This window comes from Agelaius phoeniceus, chromosome 4 (genome assembly GCF_051311805.1).
Source record: "Agelaius phoeniceus isolate bAgePho1 chromosome 4, bAgePho1.hap1, whole genome shotgun sequence".
In the NCBI taxonomy this organism is placed as follows: domain Eukaryota; kingdom Metazoa; phylum Chordata; class Aves; order Passeriformes; family Icteridae; genus Agelaius; species Agelaius phoeniceus.
Window position 1 is genome coordinate 34,449,945 of NC_135268.1, and position 19,069 is coordinate 34,469,013.

Below are 19,069 nucleotides of genomic sequence, written 5' to 3' on the forward strand. Positions count from 1 at the left end.
GCCATACTCACTGACTATAAAATGAAATGCTCCTAACATCAGCATAAGTAGTATTTCACCCATTTCTTCCAAATTTAATTATTGTGATGCCATGAAGAACTGTAAGAGCTGGTTTTAATTTTTTTTAAAATTCCAGTATTACATAAAATGGACTGATAGCATGTGGAGGTAGGAGTTGAACACCCTCTGACTAGGCTCTTTAAGAGGTTCCACATTAGGAGGATTTAAAGCTTAATACCAAATTTACTTTATATAATTATTGTTTCATGACATTTTGATTTCCTAGAGTACAACAGCAGCACACTGAAATCACACCAGAAGCACGATGTAGCTATTGCAATAGGCAGCTGAATCACCATGCAAACACGGTTCCCATTACTAGTCCCTGTATTCTCATCACCATGGTGCTGGGTGTGTCAAGCCACCAGAAAGGAGTACAAGGGATGAACCAGGTCAAGCCCATTATTCTCTTCAAAGTTCATTTTAGTAGCTGGCCAGTTTTCAAACTCAACCTTAGGCTGAGCCACACACACACACACAGTTTCTGCCCCATGCGGCTCTGGCTAGCTCAGAACAGTAGTCTCCACTAATTATCTCAGCAAAAGCTGTTTATACAACCTGATGACTCATGGTACAGTTGTGTATCTAAGCCAAAGTTTACTTTTCAGTCCCCACAAAAAATGCAGCTTTCTTTACAATAATTGGTCATTCTTGATATTCTTCCCTGAGCTCATTATTTTTGCCCTTCTCCTCCAAGTCTTCCTCCTTTGTGGGGAGATTGGTCACAGTGAATCTGTGTCAGTGTGGTGCAAGTGCAAAGGTTCTCAACTGCTGGGCTCCATCTCACATCTCTCTAATTAGTGTATGTATGTACAGAATGCCTTTTTCCTCTCTCTCACCTCATATGCTCTATCTTGTCACTTTCTGAACTTGGCTGAAATTAGGATTTTTAGATACAAAGTTTTTACTAAGTTGTTTTTCTCATTTAACAACAGTATTCACAAAAAATTAAGTCATACTTATGGATCATTACAGCTAAATAATGCTTAAATATGCCTTTTAAAAATTCTTGTGTTCTGCATCTTAGCTGCTAACATCAAAACAAATTTATCAGTAGCATTCTTTAGGAACTGCTTAAGATGAAGACCAAAATGCAAAGGATAAACTGATGGGAGGTGAACAGGACTTGGTCTGTGTTACGGTGTTTCTTTTGAAGACACGACCTTAGTTATGACATGAGCTCTCCTGTCTAAAATTGATTAGTAACTTAACAGATCATTTTGTTCCACTACTGAATCATAGTATAAATGCCTAGAAGAGATTTACTAGACAATCTGTGACTAAGGATACACTTAAGTGGTTCTGTTCACATTTGGACACATACTCAGATCTTATCTACAATGGTTTTCTCAAGTCCTCCTTCCCTCTGCCATGGCTATTTTTCAGATACATCAAAAGGAGCACTTACCTCTGCATGTTTCATCCTGTGCAAGTTCTACAATCAGCTTAGGATTTCCTGGAATCCAAGAAGCATGTTCCAGATTATTAATGAGAATGTTCTTGATTTAAAGTGAGATGTTCCGAGCTAAGGATTTCAAGTGACAAAAGATACTGGTTTTTGAGTTTTGCTTAGGCCATGCTTTAGCCCAATCATAACACTTGCAGGTTTTACATTAAACTCAATCAGAAATTTAAACAACTAAAACAAATTAAGTCTCCATCCCCCAGCTGTAATGATAGAATCACAAGACAAGTGAGGGTTAAAGGGCACTTGGCTGGTCTCTAGTCCAACACTGCTAGTCACAGCCAGTTCCACTAAAGGTCAGATGGGCATAATCCAGACAAGTGCTAATGATGGAGACTGCATAGTCTCTCTAAGCAACCTGCTCCCATGCTTGACTATCATCACAGCTTTTCCTTATATCCAGCCTGAAACTCTTGATGTAATTTATGCTGCTGTCTTGTCCCCCTGCTATGCATAGCTGTGAAGAATCTAACCCTGTCTGTTTTATAACCTCTCATGGGTTCTGGCATGCTGCTATTGGGCCTCCCTGGAAATGTTGCCTCTCTGGGTTGAAAAAGCCTCCTTACATCATCTTTCCTCATGGAGTTGCTAGGAAAAAATGGAAACAGGTTCCAGCTCTTCCCCTCATTCAGATTAAAGCTTTCAGTCAGGCCACCTGTATTTGAGAAAGCTGAACTTCAACTATAAGAGCTATGAAAGCAACCATGGTGATACAGTATTTGTTTAACTTCACTGAAAAAACAACGATGAGAAGTTGTGGCCATTATTTACACACACAGTCTGGACAGTATTGTCAAAAAAGAAGTAGAATTATTGAAGGCAAATAATAATAATAATCACGTCACTCAACCTGCTGGTCATGTCTCACTTGATGCAGACCAGGATGCAGTTGGATTTCTGGGTTGCAAATGCACACTGCTGAGTCATATTGGGCTTTTCATCCAAAACCACTCCCAAGTCTTTCTCCCGAAGGCTTGCCTCAACCCATTACCCACTCAGCCTGTACTTGTGCTTTAGATGTGCTAATAATGAGATTGTGGTATAAGATGAGCTTTGTAGCAGCCAAAGGAAACTTCTCCTTGAGCTTTTCTAAAAAATTTTCTTTCCACACTGCATATTATTTTGCATATATATATAAATACATCTATTTTCATACATCTATTTAAAATAATAGGTGCTTTTGAATAGTTAGTTTTACTTGCCAGCTCAGTGGCTGATTGGATGATTCACCAAAGTCAGGACTGTTTAAAATTTATGGGATTTATTCTCCTTTTGTCAAGCATTTTCTACATACAGAACATTCACGTGGTATAAATTACAGAACAAAAACTGCATGAGACAGACTACTGCAATTGAGTAACAGACAGTTTACATGATTATTGTTTGTTCACAATGGAGAGGAGTTCTTAAAAAGGAAAATAGATTCAGTAGCTAGAAATGTAAGCAAATTTTTATCTCAGTTAAAGCTACTTACCAGGAGGTTTGCTCAAGCTAAAGAGAGATCTACTGTACCACACAGGGCAGAATGCTCAATGCACACAAGATTACAATGCTAGAAAAGTCCAGATTTCAAAGCAATTTTACACAATCTAAATTGCAGTAAAACTTTGTTTAAAAAAAGATATTTTTTTCTGATTGCCTTCAGTAAATGGAGGTCATTTTAAGAGCTTATAAGCATTCTTTAGCAAAAACATAATAAAAATAAAAATACTCTCAAACTTCTAAGTCATTGCTCTGAGTCTGGATAGATGTTCACTGCTGGCTTTCTATTGACTTGTTAATCTACTTCTGGGAATCTTATTTTTCCCATTTACATGTTTAACCAGTGTTATATTAGAATACTAAGTAAACAAACTATAAAAAATACAAAGTTTTTGTTTGTTTTTTGTTTTTGTCCATTTTTTTGCACTAATCCAGTTGGATGCAAGAACTAGAAAATCTGTTGAGCTAACCAAATGGTTTAACAAATAGGAATCAATGGTACAATGAATAAGCAAAAATGTTATCTACTGGTCGTAGACTTCAGTTCTTTGAATTCTCATTTTCTTAAAATGCATTTTCTTTATGTTTAATTAACAGTTTCCTCAATGATATAAGTGAAGCTTTGTGATACCAGGTTTTAAGAATGTGGTATATTCTGAAAGGATGTGCAATATTTCTTTTCAGTAGGCTTGAAACTCCTTGCTGACAACACCCTGTGATAGCTGAAAAACCTAGTATCTATTATTTTCTAAAAAAAGGTAAAGCTTCTGCAAGCAGCTTTCTCAACTAAGACACCATAAAAATAAACTCCAAAATGCAGTGATCAGAAAACACTGCAAATACAATTTTTTTTTTCCTGTCCATGTATGTTGCACAACTTGTCACCTGGAATTTGATAACAGAACTTTCTTTCCAATGACAAGCAATCCTGTAGCCACAGTGGGAATAAATTTTATAATTTCTATGTTTGTCTTTCTTGTGAGACTTTCGCTTCAAGGCACAAAAAGATTTAAGAGTGGACTGGACAGGACATAACATTTCAGCTTAAGGAGTCAGACTGTTGTACAACAGCTCTTGTTCTGTGTCTGAAGCAAAAAACCCCAAAATTTGAATAACATTTAAGTCTTCCATTTACAAATGCAAAGTATCATATTAAATTTCCTGAAGACTTTTTGATTTTTTTCTTTTTTTACACTAATTTATTATACTTATCATCAATTTCAATATTTAGTTATTTCAAACAACACAATCTCACCTGATAATTAATAAGGAGTACCATTATCAAATAGCCATAATTTTTTTAGTCACTTTATGTGGAAGCTGATTCAAATTGTGTACAGGTCAAAGAAATAACAGGTATAGAAGGGCCTAATAATTTAAAATTAAAATTGTGTAAATTCGAAGAATGGTGTAATTTAAGTGCAATGTACTGTAAGACTATCAACTCAGTAAATATCTAACACAAATTCTTATGCTTCTCCAACCCAAACTACTGTGTTGCCTCTCTCAACTTCGGTGATTTCACAATTTAATTTATTGAGCCGTCCATCCAGGATAAACAGAGATTCCTTGGAAGGGGTCATGAGATACTGACCAAAAAGGCCACTGTCTTTTATGAGACGGTTCTTACTGTTCCAAGGCCATTCGCCTGCCTTCATGGGTTCCTTCAGACTCTTCACCATCTTCACCTTGCCAGAAGAGAGCTCCATGAAGAGAACATCAGTTTGTGTGCTGGAGCTGCAGTAGACATTGTATTGATGAGCTTCAGTGAAGGATGGCTGAAAAGCTACATCAGATATGTGCAAATTGGTGTGAATGTCAAATGCATCCTGTATTTCTCCTCTCACTGTTATGGACTGGATCCTCAGGAGGCCTTTAGCATCATCAATGCTGAGCAGGTAGTGTCCATCTGGAGAGACGTGCGGCGTGCCCGTCACGTCGCCGTTGTATCCGATCACGGAATCAGTAACGCTGTCCACGATGAGCTGCGGCAGGACAGCCCCAGTGGTGTCAGGCTTGCAGCAGATAAAAAGATATCCTCCAAGATGCGTATAAGCCAGTGACTCAGGAATGCAATTATAATCCTTTAAACTAACTGTCTTGATGTATGACATCGTTTCTAGATCAATTTTCTGGAGCATGGGCTCGTCCTTATGAAGAATATATCCAAACCTGAAAGAAAAAGCACAAAACCAAAGTCAGAGCTATAATATATGAGTGGGGAAAGATACCATGAGCAAAGGAGATAATATGTGGAGCAGTGTATTGCTATATATCTCAGCTTCAGATGTTTCAGATATTAAGCACTTTATAATATTTTATTTTTAGTGTTGTAAATTAGAATGTATAAAAAATGCCTAAAACCCATTTATTTGATTAATGGGAAAGTTTTTTTCCTACTGACACAAGGGAAAAAGTAAACCATTACTTTCTATATCTATTCACATCTAATTTTACAAAAGCCAGGAAGGAGAAAAAGATTAAATATCAATAGATACCACATCCTACGTATTTGAATTCAGTTCATAGAGCTCTTCGACTTACTTGGGAACACCAGCTTAACCCAGCGCTCATTGTTATTCAGATCATTATCTGAATCTTCCTTATTTTAATTCAATAGAAATGAATATCATAAAAGGATTTAGGTTTATGCCTCCTAATTACCCAAACACCATATTTCTTACAATTTCAATGATCCTTTATGCTCTTACATACATCAAGAAACTTTCACTGAACATGAATAATATGGTTACATTTTAAAATCCCAGAGCTGATTGACTGTAAGCTTTTAATATAAACTATATCACTGTTCTTTAATGGTAACATATATGTTCTGACTGCACAATCAATTGACTATATATATATGCAAAAAAGATACTTCTAAATATAATGGAGTCATCTGAAAGTATATTAGCTTTACTTATCTAAGTAGCTTACACAGCACTTTCCCCAAACAGCTGTTTTCTTTTGGCACATTTCTCGGCACTTTCCTCTGAATCTTTGATCCTAAAAATGAGGCTGCATGATCATAAATCTAATCTAAAAATACCTTTCACATCCTTCTGATATAAAGCCATATGACAGACAGAATGTTCCAACAATTGAGTTGACAATAACACAAAATTTTCACACTATCCTTGTAACTCCAGGGTACTTACTAATCAGTGAGCCACCAAAGAAACAGGCAAAAATCGTTTCAGGACATTGTTCAGGCAGTTCCTCAGCATAAGGTAGGGTGAATTAGATTTGCACTTTCTACTGAACTGATGTAAGAACACTATATTTTAGCTCAACCTTCCAAAATCCTTGCATACTGCTTCAGTATCATAAAAGCACAGAACTGAAAAACTATTTCAATTGTTAGGGACCTTAGGATTTCATTTGGTCCAAATCCTCCCCAAAGAAGGCTCAGTGTGAATCACACTGTCCACAATTACAATTTGATCTAATTATGAGATCCATTTTGTCTTTAATTATTCAGCTACTTATAAATACATTAATTCAATCATCTTAGTTAGGAAAGTGTGAGAGCTTTTTTGGAAGTTATGTCTGGATAATTTACTTAAGATAATGTTACTTTTCTATTCATGAGGTCTGCTGTTCTGACATAGAAAAAGATTAGGATCATCAGGCAGAATTTCATTTTTAGGTTTTTTGGCCACATGACATCTGTTTCTTAATCTTTTTGGGTAGCCAAAAACTCATTGATTCCTGGTTTCATTATTAATTAGTAAGTGTTTTCCAGCTATAAGAAACAGGCCTATGCTGTATTATGTACAAAATTGTGCAGTAATAGAAAAGGTTAAATAGGTAACAACACTGACATTTCACATCTCCATGTTTAATAACCAGTGTTAGACACATGAGCAGTGCTTACAAAAGGACAATAGAATTGGCTTATTGATTGTGTTTTTACATAACAATGTAGAGCACAAATCAGTGAACTATCCAGGAACATCAGTATTCACCAGAAGATAAAGGGAAAATACCTAATTTTAAGATCAATGTGATGACATTATGACTGAATAACTTAATTTTAAGCTATTATAATATTATTTAATCTAATTTAAGAAGAGAACACAGTGCAGAGAGTTTTTGCTTTAACTACTTTTGATCTCAATTTCAGTTGCAAACACAGAGTACGGGGTTTTTTTTGAGACTGGCAAGCTGACCTTGGGTTTGAAAACATTACTTTTCTCTTTCAGCATACCAATATATAGTCATGGGAAAAAACAGGAAATCTTTTTTAAAAGTGAAAGAAAAGGCTCTCACTGAGTTGTTTTTAGCTTACATAGGTACTAAGCCACAGACATATATCCAAGTGAAATTTTCCAATATACATGAACATACACCAAATCCATACTGTGATTTTGAAAATACATCATCTACATGATTAAATCTATAAATGCTTTTTAATATTTGGCCTGTTGTTTTCAGAAACTGTATTAGAAATAGTAATAAATTCTCTTCTGTAAAAAAAATCAGTCATTCAACATTTTAATATATTTGATACATTTTATTCTATATATGTGTCCATCATATTTCATGGTATCTTTATTTAATTCAGGAAAAAGTCTTAAAATTTGACTGTATGTTTTAAGTTTCACTTTAGTTTCTATCCTGCATGAGAGAAAACATAAGTAATCTTTTTTAAAAAAAGGTAATCCCTTTTTAAAAACCCAAATGAATTCTTAACCATTTTCCACCGCAAAACAAATTTAAAAATCTAAATAGATATATTTTAAATTGGTCATAAACTAAAAAAATTTTTTTCATTTATTTTTCATCAAGCAAGAAGAAGAAATTTTTGTGCTTCTTGACAATTCATTTTTTTCTAAGGATTATTCCAGGTCATAAAAATTACCTTCTTCTTAAGTAAAATACAAATGCAGAACAAGATTATCATCAATGATCTAAATCAGCAAACCTTACTTGCTGATTTAAATTGTGATTAAAATGAATTATTTAAATCAATTTGATTCAAAGAAACCTGCCTTGCTTATGATTATTTGATTAAGCAGTGTTAATGATCAATTTATGCGATATTTTTTGCATCCAAATGTTATTGATTTCAAGAGGAATATATCAGTTACTAATCTTTGTTTCTCAAATGTTATTCCCAGAATGTATGTTTTTAAACCACAGGTACACTTAACCCATGGTTACTTTGGTTCCACATCGCCCTGTTTTTTCAAGTTTTTCTAAGCCTTCTGATGTTTACATTCTTGTAACAAACTTTCTCACGCACTTTATGTAAATAACTTATTGTTTTGCATTCTTTTATGAAGGAAGAGAAATTTTATAGACTATTAGTTTGTCCAGTGCCGTTGGAGAGGTGGCACTGTCACCCTCCAATCCACTGTCACTTTTGGAAATCTATAAATGTTAGAGTCAGAAATAAAACTTCCCTTTTTTTTTACCTTAGAGAACTGTGTGTCTGTGTCATTTTGTTTTGTGTCCTATAGCGACAGATTACATAAACTCTTTGATTACCAAATGTGAATGTGTTGTCTAAGGTTAAAAAAAAAAGGTCTTGTCTATCTTCCCTAGGGGTAGCATCAACTGCACATGTGGAAAGACTCACGTTTGGCATCTAGCCTTGCCCACAGAGGGCACTGCCATTGGCTGTGGCACTGCAGCTTCTCATGACCTGGTGGTACCTTCTCTCACACAAATCCCCTAAACTCAAAAGGTTTGCATAAGCATTCCCCAATGCGTGTCATCAGGATAAATTTAGCTACTGTGGAATAATTAAGATTCTTTAAATGTTTTTTGTTGACTAACCTGGTTAGTGTGAATGAAATATCCTAGGAGCCACAGAAGAATGTTGATGTAAACCTTCCCACTAGCACAGACAGATTTAATAAAAATTACGCTTGCCCGCAGCAAGGGGCTCCAGATCTCCAGGCTTAGTCAGCAAACACATTTTAAAACAAACCAGCTGATAACATAAAGGTACTAGTTTCTTTTACAGCTTTATCTATCTCTTCTTAATATTTAGTTCACAGTTCAAAAAGCCACAAGTAAAAAGTTTACAGTATTGTGGATAGACTGTTCCTGGGATGTAAATAGTGGTTCAGCTTTAGTAATTGAGTTTAACTGAAAACTATTGAAACTGGCTTCAACATTTTACCCACTTTATCTGATGTTGTATTTATTTTTATTGCACTTGAGAAATTTATTGTCCCTTGCTTTGGAGCTATTAGGGAACTTGATTTTATATGCTACAGCAACTAACCATATGTATTCTGATAATCAGTTATACCTGAATGCCTGTTTACAATGTATCTTACTTATAAAGTGTGCAAAGAGCAGTTTAATGCATTTTTTTCAGTGATTATTTATTTTCAACTCACAATTATTTACAGCTATCCGTGTTATTCATTGCATTCTATTTACTTCTGAATTGTAAACAAAGGTTTGGGAGATAGGCTCTCTTTCCTTCCTTAGAGAACTGTCTTCTCTCGCCCTGATAAAATATAACTCCATTTTCTTGTAACATTAACATGCAAAAGACTTTTTGCTTTATAATGTTTTCTAGTTCCAACTTTAAAAAGTCACTGCTTTGGACACAGATGTAAAATTAGCCCACAGCGTAATGTTTCTGGAGCTGCATATACTGAGAGCAGTTATGTGAGCAGAATAATGTATAGAACATACATAGCAATGTATAGTTACTGCTTTCAAAGCACTGTACAGATAATACAGAGGGTAAAGAAAGCTGAATGACTGGCCTAAGGCTATATAATAATCCCTTGGCAAAGTCCAGGTGAAATACAGGTTATCTAAGGCCTAGCATGGTTTCTAACCTATCATGCTACAGGTTGCTATTGCGACTGAGGTACTAAAGAGACAGATATGAGAAGAAAACATATAAAAACATATAATTTGGAGTAAGAGTATACAAAATCACTCCATCAAAATAATGTTTTTGATTACTAAAAATAGACAGAACTTTGGACCTGGCTGGGAGAGAAGTTGGTAAAATTTCATGAAGGATCTACCCTTCCCAAAATCGGGAGTATAGCTGCCAAAAGCAATTTATTAGAACTAACAGGATTTTATCAATACTACTGTTTAAACAATTCTTCCTTGGCTGTCATACTGCCTGCAACATTTCAGTGCCCCAATTAAAATTCAGTAAAGCTGGACAGGGATGCAAATACCCTAACAGACCAACAATACAGATAAAAAGAAGGGGGGGGGGATAATTTAAAGCTGCCAGTCTTCTTGGGTGTAAAAGGATTTAGCAAGCTGTGTGTTTCATATGTTTGTCTGCCTGTCTCAGTGAGAGCTGTGTGGCTGGAGTTTTGAGAAGCTGAACAAATAGAGAGAGATCTGTTCCTGTGCCTGTGAGGTTTGTGAGGCTGATTCTTAGTCTCTGAGAATTGCTAGGCAGAGGCGTAAGGATGGAAAAAGTAATGAAGTTCTGGAGGGAAGGTACAGAAGGGAAAAGGGGAAGTGAAGAAAACTGATAAGAAAAGCTAAGAATTTAATGTCTTGTATAGTTTAAAAAAATACAAACCCAACAGAAAGAAACAAAGAAGGAGGAAAAAATATACTTTTGTTACCTAAGTCAAGAAAGTACTTCCCAAGCCACTGGCAACTGAGGAAGGTGATAAACAGGTTTTTTATAGGGACATATGTCTGTCAGGTTAGATAATTTGTTCCTAGTAATTTTGAAAGAATTGACTATCTCTTAGTATTTTAATCAATCTCAGAATAACAGGAAAATTTGGAAAGTCTGAAAAAAAAAGATTGTTGAAATATTCATAAGATAAAGTCAGGTATCCCAGCTAAGCTGAACAGCTTGATGCATATCCAAGGGAAATAATAAAATAGACGATATGAGAATAAGTTACAGAAAATCACGAATATAACACAGTCAACATGGGTTTATGAAAAAATAAACTTTGTCAGACAAACCTAATATAATTTTTTTATTAGAAAACTTTCTGAAGGTAACTGAATATCAGGAGGGCATAGCTTTCTTGGAATAAAAACTCATACCTGAAAGAAAAATAATTTATCTGTAATAAAATGTAGTTGTCAATGCAGAATCATCATTCTACAGGAAACGTCTTGGTACAAAAGCTGATACTTCATAAAATTTTCACAGATGATTTGGATGAAAATGTCTATGAATGTCCATGACTCTAAGGTCGTAGATAATGACAGTAAAATCATTATAGTCAGTTGCTCATTCAAGCAAAGTGTGTTCAAAGGTGGCCAAGTGTAAAGTTGAGCAGCTTCATGCATGAATGAGGAATGTATGACATGAACACAGAACATAGTATCGTAAAAAGTAGCAGCTGTAAAAGGAATTAATGATCAAAGCAGTGAATGATGAAGCAATATGAAATCTGAGTCTAATGAGTCAAAAATAAAACCAAGGCCCATAAGCCTCTGTAAAGTCCTCAAGGGCATCCCAAAAAAGAGGTAAGAATAATACAACACTACAACACACTCACTTCAACACACCTGTATTCTACACTGGGGAGACTAAACTAAGAATGTTTTATGTTTTTTTTTTTTTTTTCTCTTTTCTGCCCTTCTAAAAAGGAATGAAAAAAAATTAGGGGAAAGGAAAAACTTGAAAATTATTTGAGGAATAGAGACTATGGTTTTATGCAAGAATCTGAGTCCAATATAAAAATGGTTGCATACTGAAAACAGAAAACTTTAAATTAGGAATAGGTAATTTTTCCTAACAATGGGGACAATATACCATTGCAACCAACTACAATAGACATGATAAATTTTCTGTGGTGGGACTCTCTAGGTAAAGATTATACCACTATCTACTTGGATAAGTAGATGTAGCTTCAAAAATATCAGATTCATTATCTGAATCACTAAATGAATATTTGGAATGTTTAAAACCTAAAGGACATGAAGAAGTCAGAGAAAATGTTCTCATGGCCTCTCCTAGCTGATGGATATATGAAACACCATTTTTCTGGCTTTGTTCATATAATCAAAATTGCATAGGTATAGTAGATTTTTATCTTAAACTACTCATTCTTTTGATGGTGAGATATTAACCATCATAAAATCATAGAATCATCAAGGTTGGAAAAGACCTTTAAGATCACACAGACCAACCACTCCATATCATCCAGACATGTCTTGAACACCTCCAGGGGTGGTGAGTACACCACCTCCCAGGGCAGCCTATTCCAATGCCTGAAAAGAAGCAAACAAGTGCTTTAAATCTCATGAAATGTTTGTGATTGGACACAATCCCTTAGCTCACAGACATACACACTTGTAGAAAGCAGAGGAGTCTGCCCTTCTGCAGACCTAAGGTTGTGATGCCACTTTTCCATCCACTGTATAGAAAACAGCTGTTTTTTTAAAACTTGTCTTACTCTGTTTCTGACCTTAAGTAATGGTGAAATTCACACGAGTTACTAATACCATTACAATTACCAATCTTTCATACACACATATATTTTCAAAATGAGCATCGTCCTTGACAACACACTGATCTCCAAATTCAGAAGGTTTATTAATTGCTTGTAATATTACAACTATAAAAACTTACTTTTCCCAAAGTAATTATCATAATTGCCACTATCTTATATTTCCTGAAAAACAACCTGAAGACTCCCATTGCCAAGCTGCCAAAGTAATCCCTATAGCAAATTAGATTATTGCTCTACCAAAATTAGTCCTCTCTCTTGCTCTCATCAGATTATCAAATGTCTCAGAGTGGGGGAAATCTTTTATCAAATCTTTCTTTAGAATAATGTGCTCACAAGAACTTGCTCATCACTGAGAAGTAACTTATGACATGAGGCACCAACACTAAATTCATATATTAAAAGGTGTCAATTTTAGAAACCTTACTAGGTATTATTATGACACATAAATATTGCCAGTTTTTTACCTGCAAAATTCCCATCACCTTGAGTTCCATTGTTTGTAACAGGTATAAAAGGTAAAAAACCAGATTTTCCTTACATGCTATGCAGCTTTCACTTATGAGAAAATGTGTAAGTGCAGATTATCATTTCACAGGATTTATACAGCTGGCTCCCTTTCACTGCTCAAAATAAATTATTCAATCACTATTCTTTAAGGTGTGGCACTTTCAAACAAGAAAAACAAACCTTTGTTAATGTAGAAAAATAGTTTATTATGGTTTAGAACAAGTAATGATAATTTTACATAAAATTTCTCTCAACTTCTTTATCAAGTCTAATCAGCCTAACTAGCATTGACTCTGGCAAAGCTCAAGAAGAGTATTTTGCTTTTCAGGAATGAACAAAACATCTTTTTCCTCTCAAATATCTCACTGTTCTTATATATCTATTATATCAATGCTCCTTATAGCTATACCAAAAATGCTTTGAATGTCATTAAACAATTTAAAATGTGTGCAGCTTCCTGCTCTGGATTTTGTGGGTTTGTTCAAGAAAGCAGATTGCAATAAATGAATCAGAAAATGTATTGTAGAAGTATCATTGGTAGAATGTGCTATGTCTTGGTAGTGGTAAACAAACCTGCAAAACAGAAATGTGGCTGAAGTCTTTAGTGACTCACCCAGTTCTGTGGGAGGTTTCCTGGTTACAGAATGTCACATTTATGTGCATAACTCTCCATCTTCATCACTGTAGTACCTAAGTAAGTTTTGTTCCTATTTTCTATTACTGAGAAAAGGCTTAATAAGAAATGTATTCCACAAGATCACTACTTGTTGCCTGAACTTCAGCACCAGCACATTTTAATATCTCTTTGCATATCTGAGAAGAGTTGACTTTGTTTACAAACCAAAATACATAGCCATTGCACAAGGAGGTTGTTTACTGTCAAGCCTTTTCTGAATTAATTTGATACAGTCACAGGGCAAACACTCATCCTGTGAGTTGGTGTATTTCACACTGGCAAGGATTCTGCTACCACTTGGTTATGACTGTTAATAGGTGTGTAGCAAAAGCATCCTTAAGCATCTGTGGATTCCTCTTTGGACCCTTCTTCTGTCACCCAAATCCTATGGGACAGAGGGAGGGATAACAGGGGAAAAACTCCACACCAGTGCTGAAATTGCATGAAATATCACTCTCTCATACCTGTGGTTTACTTACCACAGAGTTTTAATGGAGGTATGCATTATTTGATATGAAAAGAGCATGTTACAAAACATAAAAATGCATATGTGCATATGAGTATATATATCTATGTATATATATATTAATATATATATACAGGTATAATATCAGCTTGCAGTTGAAGTATAGGAAGAAAATCACATACTAGGGCATCCCTCCTTTCACTGTTTTTTCTTCTAAGATAAGTGGAAAAGTAAAAATAATTTTTGCCTCACATATTCTGGGCCTCTGTCCTAAGGTTCCAAATACTTTCACTGCTACTCTCTGCACAATCCTGTATCTTCCAAATTTTCCTATAAAGACCCCACTGATGCTGATTGACATCAAGTAGTAGTATCCTTGAAAGCAATGACTTTTCCTTTTCCTCTTAAAGCATGCTCTCTCTCTCTTCTTAGGATTAAACAGAAATGCTTTGATTTTCAGTTGATGAACTGGAGAGTTGAATGTGTATATATCAGTATCATATGTCATTTAGGACAGCAGTGCTAGATCTCAAGCCACACAGAGTTGAGTTCTGGGTGGTTCTGATAAGGATTTCAAGTAATACACTGGGAAATTTAAAAAGAAAGTGCTGTTTAGATTAAGCACATGTGCAAAATCAGTTGTCTGCCACAATGACCAGTTTAATTTTAAGTACTGTATTTTTTATAACCTGTTCTTTTCATCAGTTTATTAAAAATTGACATATGAGCCAGAAAATAAAAAAAAGTCTTAACTGTATCTCTTCCAGAGTACATAAACATATCAATTTGTTTATATTTATACCCTTATTGCTTTGAAATAAACAAGAAAAAACCAATTTCTTCAGTTCTAATCAAGCACAGCTGCTTCCCTCCTCTTCAATCATATCTATCATCAATAAGGAGGATCAAGTATTGCCATTACAAATGTACAGCCTCACCACAACTCCTTAGTGCAAAACTAATTATCCACAGGCAGCATTCCTCTTCTGAGGACACCTACATTTTTATGCACAACTATGTATGTCTAAATATGAGCTGAAAATCTAAGCTGCTATTTTTTTGCCAGCGGAAATCTCAACCACACGGTCAACAAAGTCCAAAGAATTTTTTTAAATAACCAGTACCAGAGGCCTGTAGGAGAGTGAGAAATACTGTTTATATACTGTGTGTTTAGACTAAATCTCCAGTAACCATTGCAGGAGATAGACAGCTTACACCCACAGATATGCTGCATTTTCACATCTAAATCTAGGTGCCTACAATGTGAACCTTACACTCACCATAAGCATCCTCTCAGCATAAAAACATAATACCCAAATATAGCCTCATAAAACTTTGCACATATTTGGGCAATTGAAGCTTAAATGACTGACATTACATCACAATGTGACTAAGAGCTAGAATTACACATGAAATGTGATTGTCTGTTTCTCCAAGCCATTATAGCAAGTTCAAGTATCATACAGCAGTAGGGGCTATTAAAGGTTGCCTTTGAGGTCAGAAATTCAAACAACTGATTCAAGGAATACCTAGCACTGCTGAAAGTGCCTGCATAGAGTGAAGAATGTTACATAAGTCTCCATGCAAAACAGCCTTAGAAACAGATGTCTCTCCCAGAATCTTCAGGAATCTCTGAAGATGATTTTCACCTCTCTCGAAGCACAGCTTTAACAGAAAACCATCACTTTTCTTTCCACAAAAAGTATAATTTGCCAGCCATTAAAATCAACTTCAGTACTTTTCAAGGCTAGAGAGTTATCAAACATACAAAGAGCACCTCTTCAGTCTGTCTTTCATTTTTGTCTTAGGGTTTTGTGGAGATCTAAGAAGTGTGTGCATTTCTTATGTATGAGTTTTCCAAGAGCGATTTTGTTTATCACAATATCTCAGTGAGCTGTTTTCATGATGCTACTGAAGTACTTGGAACACTCTGACAGAACTAACAAACACCACTGCAAAATATCGAGATGGAATCCACTTCAGACAACGAATTTACAAAAGATAACTAACGTTTTTCAAGAAAACTAAATCTAATAGAATGTGGTTAGTAACCATGCTATATGTACTGATTTTAAAAGTTCAGGAAATTTCCTGGTTTATAAAGATATGATTTTTAAATGAATGATTTTTAAAGTGTTTCTGTGGACAGGAAATATAAAAGCTGTGCAAGGCAACAGTACTATGCTACACAACTTTTCCCATTCTAAAGAATGGGTAACACAGGAAGAAATTAAAGCCCACTGAGGCACAACTACTTGCATTAACTATAGCAGAGTTAGGTCCAAACTGTCTTACCAATATTTATTTTCTTTATCATAGTGTGAAATGCATACTGGGTTATTGTGCAAAACACCCTAAAGCAAAGTTCACAAGAGAAAAACAAAGCATGAAGAAGAAACTCAATGCAGGACTTAATGAAGTTCTGTCCTAGAAAAGTGCCTGTCATGTGATTTCTGACACTGCTTCTTTAAATTTGCAAGGTGACATTTTTTTCCCCCCCTCTTCCTTCAGCTAGAGCAACTTTGCCTCTTCCATGCATACACAGCCAAGCAAGATGCAAGTGTGGAGCTGCCAACAGTTGGCAAATTAACAACCTGAGCTCCTCTATGCTGTTTTCTTCTTTCAGACAAGCCATATATACTGCTTACCACTCCAGCTGCAGTCACTATAAAAGAGGAAATACCTATGCATTTTTTAAAAAGATGAACTAGAGAATACCTTTGGGACTTTTTTTCCTAAAAATGAGGATAAATTTAATTTTTCATTTATTTTAAAGAATATATTAACATAAAATTTTAAGAAATGTAAGAATTTTAAGAATTCTTCCCTTTCGGGCAGATGGACAGCCTTGCCCTAGAAGATGAGGAGAAGGAGAAGGATAATATAAAATCTGACGTCCTCTATCCTTTCTGGTTTTGGTCTACCCCAAGAGATTACCCTTATGAAGACTATAGAATTTTTAAATCTGAAATCAACCACTTTAGGAAAATTATGTTCTCAAAATAGAAAGCAAATATAACAGAAGAGAATTAAATAAGCTACAGTCAAAATTATCCATACAAGAAGCAAAGAGCACTATTTTTGTACAAAAGAGAAATTTTCTAACCCAAATAATTTTGTTCAAGAAAAAAATCCCCCAAACTATTATCTACTTTATCCTGAGTGAAAAAAAAATTGTTTAAAGCCTCCCAATATTCTGTGCTTAGAAATGGGAAAAAAAAATAAAACCCACAGAACATAAGGCTGTGGGGCCACTCTTATGGAAAATGATCGATTTTAGAGTAAAACAAGATCATCACTATAATTTCTGTTATATAAAGAACAGAATTTGTTTGCAGGTCTAGTTTTCTAAAAATATTGACTCTTTTATCATACTTCTACTTGGGAAGAAGTTCTGGATTTTGAAAACTTCAGGCTTCAAAACACAAACATGAATGTTTGTGTTCTTATAGAATTACACATTAAAAATCTCATCTGTACTTCTCCAACTAGAAGAAAAAAATATCTATTTAATAACAGGTAACCTTTGAAATTTACAGTGTATATGGGATGAAAGAGGAAAACTAATACATAGCCAGATATAACTTGCTTTCATTAAAATCATTACTATTATTATGTGCATTAAGCAATACCTTTTTATGATAAAAATAGATGGCAGCAGAGATCTAATCAATCAAAAATCATAAGTTTGCTTAATAATACTGATAAAAATAGATATAGGTTTTCATAAATTAATTTGGAAAGGAACTTAATATTCAATTGTAAGTCATATGAAATGAAAATTTTTAGATCTATGGGAGCAGACAGTCTTAGTAATGAAAAAATTCCTGATTAGATCCTCAAGTGTATGGAAATATAATAGAAAAGGACATTGCAAGGGCTAGGGGCAAAAGGAAAAAAAAAAACCAAAAGTAACCTGCTGTCCCACACAAAGGGGATAACAAGTGCTGAATATCACCTGAGAGATCTGAAAGTGATCTTTATAGTAAGTATTCTGAGATTGCAGAGATTGATATTCATAGATCAGTTCTGAAGATTTTATTATTTTTTGATATTGCTTTTTATATACTTCATAGAAGTGAATATGGTGTCTCTATTTCCATTCTTAGTGAGGGAGCTCAGTGTAGAGAGGATTAAATTAAATGTCAAAGACTCCACAGTCAATGATGGTCAAGCATACTAAAATGATTTTTTTTCTCTCTTTCTTTTACTCTCTCAGCCCATACTGACCATTATTTTGAAAAATAAGGATATCAAGGACTTCAAGACAGCCATGCAAGACAGATGGGAAGAAATATTTCATAAGGGCTTGAAGGAATCCTGACAAGTGTTATGTTTTTAGAATAAAGAGATCTCAAATTAAGCTTTGTGCTCTGAGATCGAATACAAAAAAAATCCATTACTAGACAATAAGTAACAGAGATAGAAGATAATATTATAAAATAGATAATTTTATGCATTAGTAAGCTTTCATCTTCTGAGTTTATTCTACATCCTATTTAATACAATGGGCTCTAGATTAAAAAATGAACACAACAAATTTAATGCTGCTGAGCTGAAGTAAATGACATTGTAAGTGTCATCAACAAAATCCTCCCTCTTATTGGGATACTTTTCACTAGGGTGGAAAAACCAAAAGTGATGCAATCTTTTAAGCATTTATTTGGAGAAAGTCTCTGCAAGTTGTCTTCTGTACAAGCACTTCTTGTGGGAAGAGATGATTTCTTTTAACACACTGCACAAAGCCCAGGACTTCTGACCTTTAGTGCACATTTGCACAGCTTAGGGATAAACTCTGAATTTTTAGGGTACCAGTGATGCCCTGAGTACCAGGTGTCTATGAATACCAGGTGTCTATGAATTGTTTGAGGTCTCCCTGGGGGAGCAGTTGCAAGATGTGTATTAAACTAAGTTTTTTAATTATTGCAAATTCTTGTCCAATGATGACAAGAAATAGTCCAAGGAATTTTAGGACAAAGGGAAGT

At 34.8% G+C, this 19,069-nt stretch overlaps 1 protein-coding gene across 4 annotated transcripts in view; it reads right to left on the bottom strand.

Annotated features, from left to right (window-relative positions):
- Positions 1-2,769: 2,769 nt before the first annotated feature.
- The window catches only part of FSTL5 (follistatin like 5), a 270,900-nt gene continuing 254,600 nt past the window's right edge, over positions 2,770-19,069 (bottom strand). For all 4 annotated transcript variants that reach the window (XM_077177257.1, XM_054632789.2, XM_054632788.2 and 1 more), the window contains one exon: positions 2,770-5,179. In XM_077177257.1, coding sequence (XP_077033372.1) covers positions 4,477-5,179 — 703 coding nt within the window. In that variant the 3' untranslated portion in view covers positions 2,770-4,476. The remainder of the gene's footprint in view (positions 5,180-19,069) is intronic.